The 17,994-nt window shown below is 55.6% G+C and overlaps 1 protein-coding gene across 7 annotated transcripts in view; it reads left to right on the top strand.

The window, feature by feature from the left end:
• Positions 1 to 17,994, top strand: part of NAV1 (neuron navigator 1) — a 286,217-nt gene that overhangs the window by 102,992 nt on the left and 165,231 nt on the right. For 6 of the 7 annotated variants that reach the window (XM_075528821.1, XM_075528818.1, XM_075528822.1 and 3 more), the window contains exon 4: positions 13,529 to 14,320. The exons of the other annotated variant lie outside the window; for it this stretch is intronic. In XM_075528821.1, the coding sequence (XP_075384936.1) occupies positions 13,529 to 14,320 (792 nt within the window). The remainder of the gene's footprint in view (positions 1 to 13,528; positions 14,321 to 17,994) is intronic. 7 annotated transcript variants of the gene reach the window in all.

Consider the following 17,994-nt stretch of genomic DNA (forward strand, 5'->3'; position numbering starts at 1 on the left):
TGTCCACAGATGGGCTTTGGGTCTCCACTCTGTACTTCCCCTCATTCACATGATTTTTTGTTCTGGGTCTTTGATGCCTAATACCTGATCCCTGATCCCATCAACACCCCATGATCACACAGGCTAGTGTGCTACTTCCATGTGGGCTTTGTTGCTTCTCAGCTGGATGGCCACTTCTTTATCTTTAAGCCTTTAAGACTTCAGATGTTATAGCTTTTGATATCAGCTTTCTTCAACACATTTGCTTATGTACCCCATTTTGTCTTCAGCAATTGTGTCAGGGAAGGTGAGCATCACAGAATGCCAGGTTTTGGGGAAAAAAAGTGTTCTTCCATTGAGGGAGTACTTGAGTAAAGACCCAATGATGTCTGTCTGTTATCTTAATACTTAATATAGAAATATACATACATAGATCTATTTCCCTATCATTATATATAAATATATTTACATACGTTCATGCCTGCATTTAGACCTCTATAAATGCCCATTTGCCTCCTAGTTCTTTCCTCTGTTTCCTTTTACTTTCCTCTTGTCCCACTATCATGTTCGGCCTTCATTCAGGTTTCAGTAATTCCTCTTGGCTACATTACCCTTGATCAAGCCCCACCTACACACTCCTCCCCATCAATTTTAGATCACTTGTTGTTCCCTTGTTCTTGGGTTTGTTGAAACCTCCCTTCCTTTCTCCTGCCTCCCCCTTTCCCGTGTCCCCCTGGAACCATCAGTCCTGGATTGTTTATCCTACCTATCTTATCTAAATAGATATGCAGAGACAATAATCACAAAAGCAAGACAAAACAACAATAACCCAAAAAAATGACAAAAAAGAAAAGCCTATAAATAGTTCAATGTCTGTTTGTTGACCTTTAGGAGTGTTGTCTGATGGCGTGCCACACCCTGGCCCCAAAGTCTATTTTTGGTATTCCCTCAAGACTTCCTTGCTCTGCTCCCCTTGCTGTTCTGTTGTACACCCGTAGGTGTTTCACCCCGGTGTGGAGGGTCAGATCGGGCGCAATTCCTGCACTGTTTCTCCATTGTTGACCCCGTAGCGCTATGGGTCAGTGAGGAATGCCGTGTCTGTTGGTGGAGTTGGCCCTATGATCCTCTCTGGCATTGGCTGCTCTGAGCTGGAATATCGTCCTTGGAGTTTGGTGGGTCAGGGTGTGTTCCACTCTCTCTCCCTCCCTCTTTATTTGCTCCCTTGTGCTCTGATCAGACACGCCCTCTCCCTGAGCTGTAGCCTCAGTGCTGTCCTCTGAAGTGCATTCCTCAGGGTGGGGGGTGTTTTACAGGTAGCTGGGATTGGGGCTGCCCCGAGTAGTAGAGTGAGTAATCCACCGTATCACCTAGGGAGACCAAAGGTTGGCCAGCCCTCCTAAAAACTTTTAAAACAGCCTAGCCCGTCTTGGGACAGCCATGGACAAGTGGAGAGCTTGCACCAGGTGGCACCTCAACCAGTACGCTCCCCCAAGCCAGCCCCTTTCAAGGCTGCAATCCCACTCTGCTACACCACTGAATGGGCAGAAACAAGAGTGCCAAGGAGCAAAGCCCACCCCCCAACCCCCATTAGGGGTCTCCTGCTGAGAAACTTCCAGGAGGAGAAGGCTGCCCAGCAGGGCTTCTGTAGAAGGCCCTCTGGGGAGAGACCATGGAGGATGGTGAGTGGTGAGGTGACACAGACACAATAGCCATGAAGATTAAACACTGAGAATTACCCCAGTGGTCACAGTCCATCTCAGTCCTGTACCCTGCCTTCCCCTGTGATTCCTGGGCTGGGAGTCGCCGGCTTCCCAGGGAACTGAAGGCCATTAAAGGCTCAGGACACAGGATGGGTCAGTGAGTGGTATGAGCTCCCCATCCCAGAGCGGAGGGGGAGACAGCAGTGCGTAGCTCCCTCCATCCTCTAGAAAACCGTTCCACCTGGACCGAGGGCAGGGAGAGGAAATGAGTGTGCCCTGCCACGGGGCATGAGTTTAGCCCAGACAGGCAAGGGACATTCCACTGGTGGCGTTCACACACACAGGTGTGCATTGCATCCCCCCCTGCCCCCTGCCGCATAACTGGGTTTCCATGGAGGCGAGGGGAAGGAGGAGGTAGCTGCGTGCGAAGCAGATGCTCCCATGTGCACAGCAGGTTGTATATGCCACCTCATTGCCAGTGCACTGTGACTCCATGGCCTTCCTCCGTTCAGTTTAATGCCTCCTCACGTAAGCAAGCTCCTAATGCGCTCCAAGAAAGCACAGGGTCCCAGCTGAGAAAGTGAATGCCCCCAGGAAGTGGGCGGTCCTTTCTCCAGGGTAGCCTGAAGGCCAGCTTCCTTTCGGTCAGGTGTTCATGGCTGGATGGCCAGCCGGCTCCAGGTAAGATGGGTACACCTTTCTCCTCTCTCGCTTCTTTGGCCTGCAGGACTTCTGTAAGGGTTAAATGAACGTAAGGAAATGTTGCCCCAGCCCAGTAGACAGCTCCGAAGCATTGGGCCTGTCATTTTAGTGGGAGGTTTGACAGTCCTCCTGAATCCAGTTTGTGAACACAGATTAAGATGTTCCAAGGGGGCAGGGAGGGTAGGGATGGCATCACTGCGTTGGCAAGGCAACCTCAGGTTTGGGCCTCACCTGGGGGGTTTTGGGGTGGGCCTGGCCCACCGCAGTGGGGCATGGGCTGTAGAATTGATCCTAAACGGGCCAGCTCTGCCATTCAGCAGGATATTGAAAAAGATAATCCTGGAGTTCTCCGTATTGTGCTGTGTGGGCCTGAAAGCAGCCAGCCAGCCCCAGAAGCTCAGCCTAGGCGCTAGGCTTGTCCATAGTGAGGGAGACTTGTTCAGTGTGTGGGTCTCCAGGTGGACAGCCACAGTGCATGCTCCGCCTCTTCCTGCCTGCCTGGAGTCCCTGCTCCTTGCCTGCCATTGCCATGGGGACAGAGGGGGCTGGTCCCGGTCTGAGGGGGATGTCCAGTAGGTGATGGACACCCTAGCTGGTGTGTACGTGGGACGGTTGTCATGGCAACATGGAAGACAAGCACGTGTGGAAATCGTCTGAACTTCTTGTAACCTCAATGCACTGCCATCGAGTCAATTCTGACCCAGAGCGACCTCGCAGGACAGACAGGGTAGACCGGCCCTGCGAGTTTCCGAGACGCTGACTCTTAGGCGAGTAGAAAGCCCGTTTTTCTCCCTTGGAGAGGCTGTTGGTTTTGAACTGCTGATCTTGGGATTAGCAGCCCAACTGGTAACTGCCTAGGGCACCAGGGCTTTATGGGCTCGTTACAGGGGAGGGCGCTTTCTTGGCCTGCGGAAAGGGATCAGATTTTAAGTGCGCACAGGTCCGGAGGAGCACCTGGTTCGGGATTTGCCTCCCGTCTCTCCGTTCCGCCACCCTAGCTGTGGTCCCATGAGGAGAGGGAGCGGAGATCCCCACCCCACAACACCACCCCCACTCCCGTCTCTCTGCCATGGCTCACCGAAAGACATGGATTGCAGGCGTTTTCAGAAGAGCACACGACCTGTCCAGAAGAGAGACCCCAGGGCCCCTGAGACGTGAGAATGGGTGTTGTTGTTAGGTGCTGTTGAGGCAGTTGACACTCATAGTGACCGCACGTGACAGAGTAGAAACTGCAGGGCTTTCTAGGTTGTCATGTGTACGAGAATACATTGCCAAGTTTCTCCCCCACAATCCCCCCGGAGCTGCTCAAAACAAAACAAATAGCAAACCCACTGCCATCGGGTTGACGGTGTGGACCCGTAGCTTCGGAGGGGTCCTGACCGCCCATCTTTCCATTGGCAGCCCAATACTTGCTTAGCAAGGAACTTCTAGTGGGGTCCTGGCTTGTTGGAACGTCTGAGGACACCAGATTGGGTGTGACTTGGATCCCAGAAATGAGGTCATGGGGACAAGCTCTGATGGGGCAGCCAGAGGACTATCCGCCCACCCCCGCCTCATCCTCAGGATTCCATGGGCAGTCTTGGTGTCACCAAAGTCCTATATCCATTGCAGCCCTGGGTACAGTGGGCACCTGGTATGTCCTCCTCTGCAGGATCCTCCTCTCACGCCGACGCCCACCCCCTCCGCACCCCCTCAGTCCCAGGACACAGCCTCCTTCCTCTTCCAAATCCTCAATGTTTCCTTCCTTGGAAAGGACCCCCTTGTCGGGGCAAGATATTCGGCATTCCGCTTTCTGGGGAGCAGCAGGAGAGGGACAGACCGTATTCCAGGTCTCCCGGCAGCTTGCTGTGTGGCCCTGGGCAAGTGTATTTCTCTGTGGCATGAAGATATTGGCCCCACCCTCTTCCTGGGGTTTTAGGAAGGAAAGCATCGAACGAACGTGTCTCAGAGGGTTCCTGGCAATAGTAGGTGCTTACACAACCCTCAGATCTGCTGCCCTTCAGGTTAACACACCTCAGCAAGCCCTTGCCAGGCATCCTATATATATACCTTACAATTTAGTTGGAGGGAGAAGCTAGATCCCCGGACCATAACAGCATGGCTGACAACTACATGCCTGGCTCCCAATGGTAGTGCGCAGGGAAGGTAAAAATCCCTTTCTGGCCCATGGTAGTCAAGGAAGACTTCCCTTGAAGGGTGAAATGTGACCTGCACGTACAGGGAAGGCATTCCCGGGGAAGAGCAGAGCAGAACCAAGGTGCAGGTGGAATAAAGGAAGGAGGAGAGGCAGGCAGAGCCCATTGGAGAGCAAGGTTGGCAGGCAGGTGAAGGTGTTCGTGCTGGGTGGTGGTCAGCCAGATGCCAGAAGGTAGAGAGAAATCCTTCCTTAGGTAGCCATCCGGGCCCCCAGGTCAGAGACAAGCTCGCCTGGGAGGGGGGGCCTGGTGCTCTCCTGGCTTCAAAAGGACAAAGGACGAGCACCTAACACTTGGAGGTGCTGGGTGTCACAGGTCTGCAAACAGGGGAAGACACTGCGCCCAGAGCTCCTGCTGAGGACCAGAAGGGTCTCTAGGAAGAGTGACCCCTTGCATCAACCTAAGCCCAGCTTCTCATTCTAGGGCTCCAGCTCTCTTCTCCAACCCGACCCCACCCCCAGGGGTCAGTCAGCCATAGCTCCGACACCCACTGGGGCCCAGAGCACTCTGCCTCCTAAGGGCAGATGACCCTACCCAGGCTTGGGGAGCCTTTGCCTCTAGTTGGGGATATGGGGCTTTAGACTCAAGTCCTGCCCCTGTTGTGACCAAAGATGGCTTATTTTCCTTCTCAGGGCCTAGTCTCTGTCCCCACCCCTTTCCCAGGATGGGCAGGTTCACCCTTGCTCCATCTCTGCCCTGCTGGCTACAGAGACTCAGGGAAGATGTGCCCAGCCAGCCCTGAGCTCCTAGGGATGTGAGTGGCAGTTTAGAATTTTTGGGCATGCCCGCCCACTGGGGAAATGCTCCCTCAATAGTGGGGTCAGAGAGTAGGCAGTCTGATGTCACAGCCTCTGCCTCTACTCCCACCCTTCTGTTTGCTGAACCTCAAGTTCCTCAGCAAGGCAGACAGACAGCAAATCTCCTGAACCCACACACTTGAGCTTGAGGCTCGGAGAAAAATCCCCAAGTATGGAGCTTAAGGAGCCTCCTGGGACTGGTGAGGCAGAACCAGGGTCCAGGGTCGTGGTTCTTAGGTGCCCTTGAGTCATAGCTACCCTGCAGGACACTGCCTCGTCCTGCGTCTTCCTCGCAGTGGTTCTCATGTTCAAGGTCACGGTTGCAGCCACTGTGCCAGCCCACCTCGTTGAGGGCCTTCCTCTGTTTTGCTGCCCCTCTACTTTACCATGATGTGCTTCTCCAGGGATTGCTCCCTCCTGACCCATGTCTCGCCCTCCTTTCCCCCAGGTGCGCTCTAGCTGAGACAGAGTGGTTGGTTCTTTTGGCTGTCCGTGTACTTGCTGTATTCATAAGCATCATAGTTCTGATGCACGGATTCTCCCCCAATCTTCCGTATTCAGTGTCCTGTTTTCACATGCATAGAAGGCGACTGAAATACCCTGGCTTGGGTCAGGTGCACCTTAGTCCTCAAAGTAACCTCTTTGTTTTTCAACACTTTCAAGAGGGCTTATGCAGATTTATTAGGTAAGCCTTCTGCACGAGGGCCGGTAGAGCCCATAGAAATGCTTCGGCTACCAAAGCCCTAGCAAAGCCGATGCAGCAGCTGGGTTGGTCAATGGGCAAGCCAATGGATCTGTCTGGATGAGACCCTGAGATGCAAGCGATTTGGGACACCCATGTTGAGCCATTGTGTCCCTTGTCCCCATTTCTTCTGGGATAGGAATAGAGAGTAGACTGAAGTCCCCCTGGGGACAGTCAATTTGCCAGAGACCCTGGGGTATAAGGAGACATGACCTCCTCTTGCCACTGTCTCCCAGAGGCAGTCAGAGACGTGAGGACAGGGGAAGGTGTCAGTCATGATCAGTCCTGTAGGCATACTGGCCATTCCCCTGAGGGGCAGGGGAAGGTTCTGCTGGCTCCCTCTGGCCCTGGGCTCGGGGAGAGGGAGGGGACTTTGCTGGGATGCCATCCCAGAAGCCGGCCTTCCAGCCCAGCACAGCAGCTGCACTGTCTCTTGCCATGGGGTGTTGAGAGGTCACTGCTGTTTACAATTTCCCACACATCTGTTCTGAGTCACGCATTCATTCATGTAACCAATCGTCATTCAGGAAATATTTTTGAGAGCCCACTATGTGCACAGAATTGGGATGCGTTCAAGGAGAAGAAGAGTCCGTAACCCCTGACCCCTGGGGGAGCCAGTCTGATAAAAGAGAGAATTCTTGTTGTCAGGAAATGCCTGGTCTGATGGCATCATCGTAGAACCATTCAGCCGGCCAACGATGGAGGCTTAGATGACACAAATGTGTGAATGAGGAATGATGGCTACAGATGTTAGGACATTGTGAAAAGGCTTGCAGTGAACTGGGTGTGGCCAGGCTGGAGGGACGTGCGGTCCCAAGAAGGGCAGAGGGAAGAGAAGACTCCGGCTCCCTTTCCCAGAACCACCTTCTTCTGAAGTCTTCCTCCTCTTGATCGGTGGCAACTGTATTCTTAACAGTTGTCTAAGCCAGACTCGTTGAGAGTATGCTTTCTTAAATGACATGTTGTCTATTTAGTTGTACTATTGTGAAAATACACACAACACTACCTTTGTCCACTCAGGGGTACACTCTTGCGGAATCAATGATGTTAATCACGTTGGGAAACCATCACCATCATTGTTGCCAACCTCCCGAGGAGAGCCTCAATTTCTCTCTTGCCCACACACCCCGTATGTGGTCGATCAGCAAACCTTCTTGGCTTCAGGTGATATTCACAGGCTTTGACCGCTCCCCACTACCACCACAGCCTCCACCCAGGCCCAAGCCACCGCCGCCACCACCCCTCCCTGGAGTCACTGCTTCCTCCAGGAGCCCAACAATCTGCTCTCTGCACAGCAGACACTTTCAGAGCGGAACCCCGTCTTATCACCCCTCCATGCCACGCCAGCCAGGGGCTCCATCTCATCAGCGTAAAAGCCCAAGTCCTTCCAAGGATCTGCAAGCCCTCCCTGCCCTGGCGCCCTGGGTTAGTCTGGGTAAACTAGGGAAACAAATCCACAGGAACGCATACACACACACACACACACACACACACACACACACACACCTATCCTATATAAATAGGATAAGTGTATATTCAGAAAGCATTAGAAAAAAAAAAGCATACCAACTCAGTGCTGTCCAAGCCCAAAAGTCCATCATTAGGCCATATGTCAGACACCAATCTACAAAGTCCTTCTCAATTTCACAAAACACACTCAATGATGCCAACTGCAGGAGGAAAGCCGAAGCAGTGAGTAAGCAATCAACTGGCAGGGGTCTCCACATGGCTGCTCTAGCACCCAGGGCTGCATCGGGGTAGATCCATGTGGCTTCTCCTCAGGGATGTCTTGCAGGAAGTGAGCCTTGCCAGCTGAAGCAGGGAACTGCCTAAAGCAGCTGCACCCTGGTCCGACCATCAGAAAGCAAGAGACTCAGAGAACTAGAAATGCGAAGCTCACCAAGCCATTTATCTCTCCACCTTTCAATTAATCTCATATGTGTTTATCATGCCCCTTCTATCTCCACTCAGGCCAAGCTTCTTGCTGTTCACACCAGCCAGGGGTCTCGCAGGCCCGTGCCGTGACTGGGCCCTCTGCCTGGCAAGCTCTTCCCCCAGATGTCCCCATGGATAGGCTCCTTCTCTTCCTTAGACCTTCACACCTGTCGCCTTCTCAAGGAAGCCTTCTTTCTATCAAGTGTATGATCTGTCCTTCCCATTAGGAAAGTCACGTGAGGACACAGGTTTCTGTCCCTTTTCTCTGCCCTTTCTTCCATCACAGACCACTCCTGGCCCATGAAGGCACTGAGGAAGGTCTGAGTGGCTAGGACCTGCAGTCAGCCAAAAGCTAGCTATCCCAGCAGCTGCTAGCCTGGTCTTGGCCCCCTAGTGGGTGCGAGGGCATGGGTGAGAGGAGGGCAGAAAGAAGTGGGGAACAATGGCCAGGAGGGGGCCCTCACAAAGGCAGAGGGCCTGGATTCTGCTTAGGCGGGTCATGAAAAGACCTTTCACTGGGGTCTGCGATATGCTTGTCACTCACTTGGACTGGTGGCAGTGCCCCCCTGGCCCAGGATGGATGGGCCAGGCTTGCTGAGCCATGTGGCACGGTTCCTGCTCTTGCTCTCCAGATCCTGACTGTGGGCCCAGGCATTAAAAACACACACACACAAACATGGACTCAGCTCCCCACATGCCTCAAGGTCGTGTTTCAAGGTCAGCAGAGTAGATGCAGCCTAGTCCTTGGCCATCCTCTCCTCTCTTTCAGTGCCACCCCAACTCTCCTAACCTAATAGAAATAGGCAGGGTCCCCAGGCTCCCTGATCATAGGGGCGTATGTAAAATCACACAGGCATGCCTTTCCTTGGCTGTACGCAGGAAGTTTCTTCATTCCTCAGATGGTTTTAAGATCTTGGCTAACAGACATGGTTAAATCACTCACCCCATATCTATCCTAGACACTGCTAACGCCTTGGGAGAGAGGAGAGGCTGGGCAGGTGGCATGTCAGTTTCTGGGGAGCTGGGCATTGGAGACTTTCATGATTCCAAACCAGCCTCTTGCCCCTCCTCCTCTCCCTCTCAAGGGCAGGAGCCTGACCAACCCCGTAGTCAGCCCACTGACACCATCAGCACCCCACTGGCTGCCCAGCCAGGCTGCTCCCTCCTCCTGCAGACCCTCGTGAAGGCTGGTTCTCTCCCTAGGGTGGGGTTCACAGCACAGTCTGGCTCAGAGGGGCGGGGCAGAGCGGGGTGGGGCAAAGTGGGAGGGCTCGGGGCTGGGTTTGAAGGGGGTGCCACTGCGCAGGTCCTTGTCTTTTTAGGACTCAGTGGAAGCAGCACCAACGTTCTGCACATACCGGCTTTATCGACTGATGCCGCATTGGCGGTTGCCACGGCAGCAGAACACTCCCACAGCAGTAGAGGATGGTGGGAAATTCAGGGGCTGTGAAAGGATTCCAAAAATGAACGAGAGAGAGGGAGAGGTTGCCTTAGGGAGCTTCGGGAAAGTTCCAGGATGGCAAGGTGCTTATTTACAGGAAGCACCGCACAGCAGGACCCCCAAGATAGATCTGGAATTGAACTCACCCCCCCACCCCCACCCCGCTTTAGAATAATCGGCCATTGGAGAGAAAGGGGACAACATTTGTCCAAGGGACAGAGTTATTGAATAGCAAAGATGGTGAGGCAAGAAGGTGGCCAGAGATAGGAACCCCAAGGAGGAAGTGGTGAGGGTGATGGTGCTGTGAGGGGTGACAGTGGACGAGCTGACACCTCGCGTGTATGAACTGTTGACACGGACTATGTGCTTAGTAAACGCTCACCTAATTTACAGCCAACACAAAAAATAGAATAAAATAAGGGAATCGTCACGTGGCCGTGACAAGACCCTTTAAAGGACCCTGGCAGGGATAGAGGGGGTCATCCCTGAACCAGTGCAGGACACAGGCAAAAGAAGTGGCTTCCATCTCACCAGCTGGTATGTGACACTTCACATGGGGCGGGAGTGTGGAGCACTGGGTTTAGATGTCCCTCATCTGGGCAACCTCTTCTAGAAGCAAGCAGAACCCTGTGGAAGCTGTTTATTAAAGGGAGGGAAAGGATTTGGGATTTGGGGAATAGGGAATCCCTGGAGAAGAGGCACAGAGGAGCGAGGAGGGATAAAGATAGGGGGAAGGGAGTCCTCCGAAACACAGGAACACAGGAAGGAGTAAGCTCATCAAGCAGGAAGCAGATGAAGTCGGGTGGGGGGGGGGAGTGCAGGTGTAGAGGGCAACAAGTGGAATGAGAAGTTTCATAGCAGTTCTAAAGATGGATTTTGGAGGCACCAACCCGCAGGCTTCCATACCAGAGCCCAGGAGCCAAACTGACCCTAGGAAGATTGCCTCCATGGCATGTACATTGAGTGGGGTGGACCAAAACAGAAATTATGTTTTCCAGGCAGGATAGTGACCAGTTTATTTATTTTTTCTTGTTTGCTAAAGAGAAGAAGAGGAATTTACATGCAGGAAGAAGCCATTTGGGTTAAACAGGTCAGAAGTAGGAAAATCTGGTATATTAGAGAACAAGTATCCCCAGAAACTCAGATTGCCATTCTTGGGAAAAGCAAGATGCCTGTGTGATTGGATTAAATGTGTTTGGTGCAGACTAGGAAATGGCTTCAGAGTAAGGCTGACTTTAGAAGTGATCCTTTGTGGTCTCCTTACAGTGGCCTGGGAGATACAGGAGGGAGGGTGTGGTCCTGCTTACCCAAAGATGCAGAAGTGACGGTTGGGTTTGAGCCCTACCTCGAGCTGGGACCAATGGCTGGATTTGGGCGTAAACACAAGGACCTCATCCGTGCCCAGAGAGAACACCCCTTGACTGGTGACATCCTTTGGGCATTCCCGGGCCTTGGCCAAATTCTGACACGTCATAGAGAACACTGACGTCCCTTTAGCTGCTTCCTTAGGGCTTGTCATCTTCTATCTGGAATCAAAAGTGCTAGTTCCACCCATGAGTTTCCTCAATATTGTGCACAAGTTCTCGTGACCGGGGTGCACTTTGCCCTCTGGTAAACTTCTGGACCCAGCTCCTTCCCTGCACCCCTTGAAGACAATGCCTCAGCGGGCTGGGGGGGGGGGTGAAAGCAGACCTGAACGCCTCTAGTTTCTGCCCTCATCTGAAGCCTTCCCGTAGTTACAATGCATCGTATCTCAGGAAACTTTGACATTTCCTCCACCTATTCCCCTGCCTGCCCACATGAGCTGGTCTGTCACTCCTGCATACATGTGAACTCAGCATCCACCAGAGTGCTGGGCTCTGGCTCACAGTAGTGGATGAACTAGCCAGGGTTTCTGTGGTCCGGGGCTCATGGTCTTCCTTTTGTGTGGTTCCTATGATTTGTGTACATACACCGATGTCTTTCCACCTGCGATGGCGAATGCACTCATGAAGTGTGGCATGGCTTTTTCACAGGGACGGGATTTTCCCAGGTCTTGTATTGTCTCCTTTCTATTCCTCGCCATACATGATGTTTCTTAGGGGCAGACTCTCCATCTTTCTCTGTATCTCCAAGGCCCAGCTAAGGGTCCTTGCTTCTTAACAAGCATCCCTCTGCCCGAGAACTCTGTGTTTTAGGTACTGTGTTAAGCCCATCCTCTCTGCTCATCCTCCTTGCCTATTCTATGGTATCTTGGTCCAGCTCTGGGATCATGGAAGGCAAAGAGTTCTGGGATACCACCAAGACCTGAGTCATGACAAGCCCAGACCTGCAATCCAACACAGCTGCAGGACCAGAGAGAGATCCAAGCTCACCAGGAGAGACACATACGCAAATATCTCTCACACCAGCTCACACCATTCGGGCTGTGATGATTAGCGCCAAGAGAGTGGGTGAACATGAGACTCAAGACACAGGACTCAGATTCAAGAAGGAAGTTGCTCGGGGGTGTGGGTGGGGCATAGAGACACTTGGGGTAGGGGGTAATCTGATAGTTGGGCCTTTCTAGAAGAGTTCTTAGAGCTCTCAATGCCCCTATCCCCTGTGGGGGCTCCATCTGGGGGCATGCCCAGCTTACAGAGCCACCCCTTCCCTTTGTCCTGCCCTCCCCATCCCAGCCTGAGCATCTGTTGCCCAGAAAGCCTGGCCTGACTCAGGCCATGGAAGGATGGGCAGTGTGAGCCCCCTGGGGCAGCCCTAAGCAAGCTGCTGCCCACTTGCGTTGCCTGTGGCCCCACTTGCACCTCCTCCCCCTTCCCAGGACCTGTTGTGAGAGAGGGGCTCACTTTAACACCGGTAAGCAAAGCAGCTATTTGAAACCCACTCCTGATTAACCTCGGTTTGACACACGCTGCAGTCCAAATGCCCCTGGACCTATGTGAAGCCGGATTAGAACCGCTCTAAGAGAAGACAGAGATGCGACTGGGCTTAAATGACTTTGACAAGGTCATGCAGTCAATTAAACCAGAGACTTGGCCTTCTGATCCCAAGACTTAATCCCCTTGCTCCCTCAGCCTCCCCAGTCAGCCCTGGGCCCCTCTCCTCTCCTGGAGCCACCAGGTCCTGCCACTCCTACCTGTGGGCCACAGGAGAGCAGCCTAGTGCCTCAGAGACTGGAGCTTGGTGGGGATGGTGTTCCCTGGGGCGAAGTGGGCATGCTTCCCCATCCTTCTTGCTACACCTCTCTCCAGAACCTAAGAGCCCACTCTTCTCTCTTGTATCCAGAGCCCCCTCTCACTTCCACTTACCTGCCACCCCCCCCCACACCTCCTCCACAGACCCTTCTCTATGCAGCAGGAGACCACAGTACCCTCCAAAAACCTGTTCCAGCTCTCCAACTATTAGCCGCAAATGAAACTGGTGGGATCTTTTCTCCCCCCGCCCCCCCCACCGCCACCGCCCCTGCTCCCCACTCTTGCGCCCCTGGAACTCCGCTCGAAGATACCCCCCTCCCAGCCAGAAATAGACACGCACTCTTTCTCCTCTCCCCTCCCCTCGCTCTCACTCCTCCCCTCCTCCCGTCCGCTCCCTGTTTCCTCTCCCCTCCTTCCCTGCTCCGAGCTGCAGCCCGCAGCCTTACTAGAGCTGCCGGGAGGAGAGCAGCGAGGGCGCTGCCCAGGGTGCGCGGACCCCGAGGGACTGACAAACAGGCAGCCCGGCTGAGGGCCCGGTACCCAGGACCCTCGGGCGCAGGCCGGGCCGCGGCGCTTCCGTTCTTTTGATCATTTAATTTTAATTTGTCTTTTTCCCCCGCCCCGCCCCGCCCCTTTTCCTCCGTCCCCGCCCCACCTCGCTACGATTTCCTGGCTCTTGCCTTTTCCCCCGGCTTTTTTCCTCGCGTTTCTTTGCTCTGCGCCCCTCGGCTCGCCACCTTCTCTCCTCCCTCGCTCCCTTCCCCTGCTTCTCCCCTCCTCCCTCCGGTTCCTCCGTCCTTTCTCTCCCCCTCCCCTCCCCCGCCTCCTCCTCCCGGCGCCCCCGCCCCCCTCCCGTGCCCGCAGACGCGCGGATCGTCCATGCGCTCCTCGCGGGCAGAATGCTGGGCAGCAGCGTCAAGAGCGTGCAGCCCGAGGTGGAGCTGAGTGGCGGCGGCGGCGGCGACGAGGGCGCGGACGAGCCTCGGGGCGCGGGCAGGAAGGCAGCCGCGGACGGCAGAGTTATGCTGCCCAAGCGCGCCAAGGCGCCCAGCGGCAGTGGCGGCATGGCCAAGGCCAGCGCGGCTGAGCTGAAGGTCTTCAAGTCGGGTAGCGTGGACGGCCGTGGTCCCGGCGGGCCGCCGACCTCCAACCTGCGCAAGCAGAAGTCGCTCACCAACCTCTCGTTCCTCACGGACTCCGAGAAAAAGATGCAGCTGTACGAGCCGGAGTGGAGCGACGACATGGCCAAGGCACCCAAGGGCTTGGGCAAGGTGGGGCCCAAGGGCCGCGAGGCTCCGCTCATGTCCAAGACCCTGTCCAAGTCGGAGCACTCGCTCTTCCAGGCCAAGAGCAGCCCGGTGGGATGCGCCAAGACCCCGCTCGCCCCGCTAGCGCCCAGCCTGGGGAAGCCGAGCCGGATCCCGCGCGGCCCCTACGCCGAGGTCAAACCGCTTAGCAAGGCGCCCGAGGCGGCCGTGAGCGAAGATGGCAAGTCGGACGACGAGCTGCTTTCCAGCAAGGCGAAGGCTCAGAAGGCCTCCGGGCCGGTACCTGCCGCCAAAGGCCAGGAAGAGCGAGCCTTCCTCAAGGTGGACCCTGAGCTCGTGGTGACGGTGCTGGGCGACCTGGAGCAGCTGCTCTTCAGCCAGATGCTGGGTGAGTCCTGCCGCCCCGCCCCACTCCACTCCGCCCCTGCCTTTCCCCTGGCCTGCCGCAGGGGATGCGCACCCCTACTCGGTCCTTGGGACTCTGGATCCCGGGTCGAGTTCCAAGGGGGTCACTGCGCCCAGATGTGTAGAGCTGGCCCACCTCCAGATGCGCGTGTCTAAAGATGTCACCGGGCTAGAGCTCTGGTGTTGTCTGCCCGAGGTGACGCTGGACAATGGCATGGGGGTCGTAGCTTTTTTTCAGAAATGGAGCCCGTTAGCTTCCGCAAATTTTAAAGCCTAGAATTCTAATATGTCAAAAATCTGGTGCGGATGGAGACCTCAGCTGTGCCGTGGCTGTTCTCAGCCAGAGGGCACCGAGCATCGCGAGGGGGAGCGGCCGGTGAGAGGTGAGAGCCCTGCTCTCGGGAGACAGGTGTGGGGAGCGCAGACGTGTGGACCGGCCGGCCCCGGAGCTGAGCTGATGCTCCGCTTCCTCCCTGCATCCCCAGTGGGAGCACTAGCCGGGCTTCCCGGCCGTGGGGGTTCTGGCAGAGACGCGTCAGGGACGGGGTCGGGCAGGCAGCCAGCTGCGCGCATCTGGATGCGCTTCCGACACCTGGACTCGGCGCTAGCCCAGCGGCTAGCCCCCAGATCTTTCGGGACGTGTTGGAAGGCCTGCGCATTTCACGCAGAGACCCTCGTGGGGCCGAGAAGCCTCGGCCCTTGGGCTAATGGGAACCGAGCAGGCGGGAAGGGAGGAACAAAGCTCGCTGCTCGGCGGCGGCGGAGGAAGCGCAGAGAGCTGCTCCATTGTTGTCCGAGCCTGAAGAGCCTGCACAGAAAAACCCGGAGCGGGCCCCGGAACGGCAGTGGCTCTCCCGGGGGAGGGCCTGCCCTCAGAGAGGGACAGATCTGGGGTGTGCCCGGTGCAGGCTGCCGCTCCTCGGGGACCGACCCTTGTCGTGCCGGCGCCACAGGAGGACACCGGCAGGCCCAGAGCCCTGGAAGGCCGCCCTGGCTCCGCGGACTTGTGGTGGTGCCTGGGGTGTGGGTCTTCCGGCGCCCACCCGGGGACCCGCACTTCCCGGGTACTGGGCAGCCCGCCCCCCACCCCGCGAGGGGCTGGTAAAGGGGCGTGTCCGAGCGCGTGTGAAGGGGCGGGGCCGACGCAGGCTGCGGTCGGTCCCAGCGACTGGCTAGGCGAGGTGGTTGGGGTGTTGGGGGGTGGTGAGGTGGGCTCTCCTGGCAGGCCTGTTGAATGTGGAGCTGGGGGAAAACTGGTTTCCGCCGGTGGCGCTGTCTTCCCAGGCCCGTTAGGCCCTGGATTGGACCAGCTTGAGGACTCCCTGACAGCCAGGGTTTGGATCTTCAGAGCACCGGTCCCCTGCCCAAAGGCCGTGCCACCTCATGGGAAAGTGGGGTCCATGTTGCAGGGACACAACTGACCAAGCCCCTTACCTCTTCACATGGAGTGTCGTCTCCCCCTCTCCCCCAATGTCCCCTTTGCTGCGCTTACACTCTAACGGGTGAAACAGACAATAACAAAAGACAAAAATTACAAATACAAGAACTCCAGATATCCGGAGCCTGGAGAGGGCAGGCCTGCCTGCTCTCCCTGAGGAGGTGGTAATTAATTGTGGCTCAGGAGCGAGGAGGCACCAGGCTGGCTGAGGGGAAGCAGCCCGGGGCCTGAGAGGAGGCTGGGAATGGGAATGGGCAGAGAGAGGCCTGGTCTGCCTGCCTTGAGGAGGAGGGATTGCCAGGGACACAACCTCATTTTCAAGGTCAGGGCTCTGCCTGCTCTAGATGCCTGACCTGGTCTGGGCCCTTCCCAGACCTGGAAGTCCTAGCACTTCCCCAGCAGCCAGCTGCCCTGTTGAAGCCCTCTTGGTTGGGAGGCAGAGGTGACAATCACAAAAACCCCTGATCTGTTTTCCTGGAGTTGGCTGGAGAGCTTGGAGGAAGGGAAGGTGAAGAGGGGTGGGGGAGGCAGAGCCTGGGTCCCTTACTTGGCCCAGCAGTTGTCACTTTGCAAAGACCCTTTGTGACCTTGGAGATGCGGAGAGAACCTCTCTCCTCAGTTGGGGAAATGCAGAGTCAAAGGGGCTGAGAGCCCCAGAGTCAACCACGAGTTGGCTGAGCGAGTTGGCTGAGCGTCTTAAAGTCAACAATGAGTTGATGGTAGGCCGGGGGTTTGGGTTTTGACCCTCATTCCTCAGTCGCAGCCCTTTCTGTAAGACTTGGGTAGAGGGAGGGAAGAGTTCGGTGATAAAGAGGGCCTCAACCCACGCCAGTGTCTGCTGGGCTGGCTATGCCTTGCCCTGGTGACCCCACAGAGGAGCCAAGCGGTCAGGTCTCTGGTACAGGAGAGAGGTGGGAAGTTAGGCAGGCTTGCTGGAAGGACCCACCGTGAGGAAGGGGTCTAGGTGGGCAGTGCTTGGCATCAAACAGCAGCAGGAAGAAGAGGGAGGAGAGCTTTGGAGGGGAACAGGTGACTTGGAGGGGGTGGACAGCAGAGACAGATCAGGGCTCCAGAGCTCCCAATCTTCTAGAGTCTATGTGTCAGGGCAGGACTTTGCTGGACAGCAGGGTGGCCTTTAGGGAGAACGATGGCACCCTGATGGCCCAGGACAGTGGCTAAAGACACGGGTGTTTTCTCCTTACCCATGAGGCCCAGAATCAGGTTGCCTCACTCCATGGTCGTGCCCCAGGCCCAAGAAGCTGCAAAGACCCACTTTCTGAGGGAGTGGAGAGAGGTAGCCCCTAATAGGAGCCTCTCTGGAATGAAAGAGAAGAGCTGAAACCTGATCACTCCCTTCCCAGAAATCAGCTGGAGCCCAGATGGTCTAAGGCAGGCTCCCCTGCCCTTTTCTTCACCTTGGAAGTTGCCAAGTAGCTAGGGTGACACTGGGGGACGTACCAGACACTCAGAAGACTGGGATGGTGTGCCCAGAGGAGAGAGACCATCCCCAGGAATCAAGGACCTTTGGCCCCTGGCCTGAATCTGAGGCAGGGCCGGAGGCTGTGTACCTGAATCCCCAGATGGCCATCCTAAGCTCAGAGAGCTCTGGAACCCAGCTTCCCCATTGGTGAGTTGGAGAGAGAAATGGGGGCCCAGATGAAGGTGATTAGACTTGGGAAGTGTCCAAGGGGCTTAAATAGAGCCTATTTTAATACAGAGCAGTTAGACACTAATTATGATAATGTCCCAAACCTCACTGTTCCTTCTTCATGGGCAGAAGAATTTCAAAGATAAGCCAGTCTGCTGATTTCCTGGCACATCCAGTGTCACCCTTTACCCCACCCCAGCCCTCCAGGTACAGGGACATAGTGGGAAAGCTCAGGCAGCCCAAGGCCTGGGTGTAAAGCATCCGAGAAGTCTGGAGTCCTCCTTCCTCAGAGAGGGTGCCTGGGCCCACGTGAGGGGTTGCCATGACAACTGTGAGACCCTGGGATGCATAGGCCAAGCAGAAAGGGGGAAGGCAGGCAGGAAAGTCTTCATTTCTAAGCCACTTTGTTGCAGGCTTTGTTTGTTTGTTGGCTCCAGAGATTGTGCTCTGAGATGCTTTGAGGAGAAGGGAAAAGAAATGGCTTAGTAAATCCTCTTTCTCCATTTAATGCATGGGGTGGGGGACAGGGACAAGAGCAGAGTCATGGTTATTGTGAGGCCTCTAAAGAAGC

This window comes from Tenrec ecaudatus, chromosome 1, assembly GCF_050624435.1.
Source record: "Tenrec ecaudatus isolate mTenEca1 chromosome 1, mTenEca1.hap1, whole genome shotgun sequence".
Classification (NCBI taxonomy): Eukaryota; Metazoa; Chordata; class Mammalia; order Afrosoricida; family Tenrecidae; genus Tenrec; species Tenrec ecaudatus.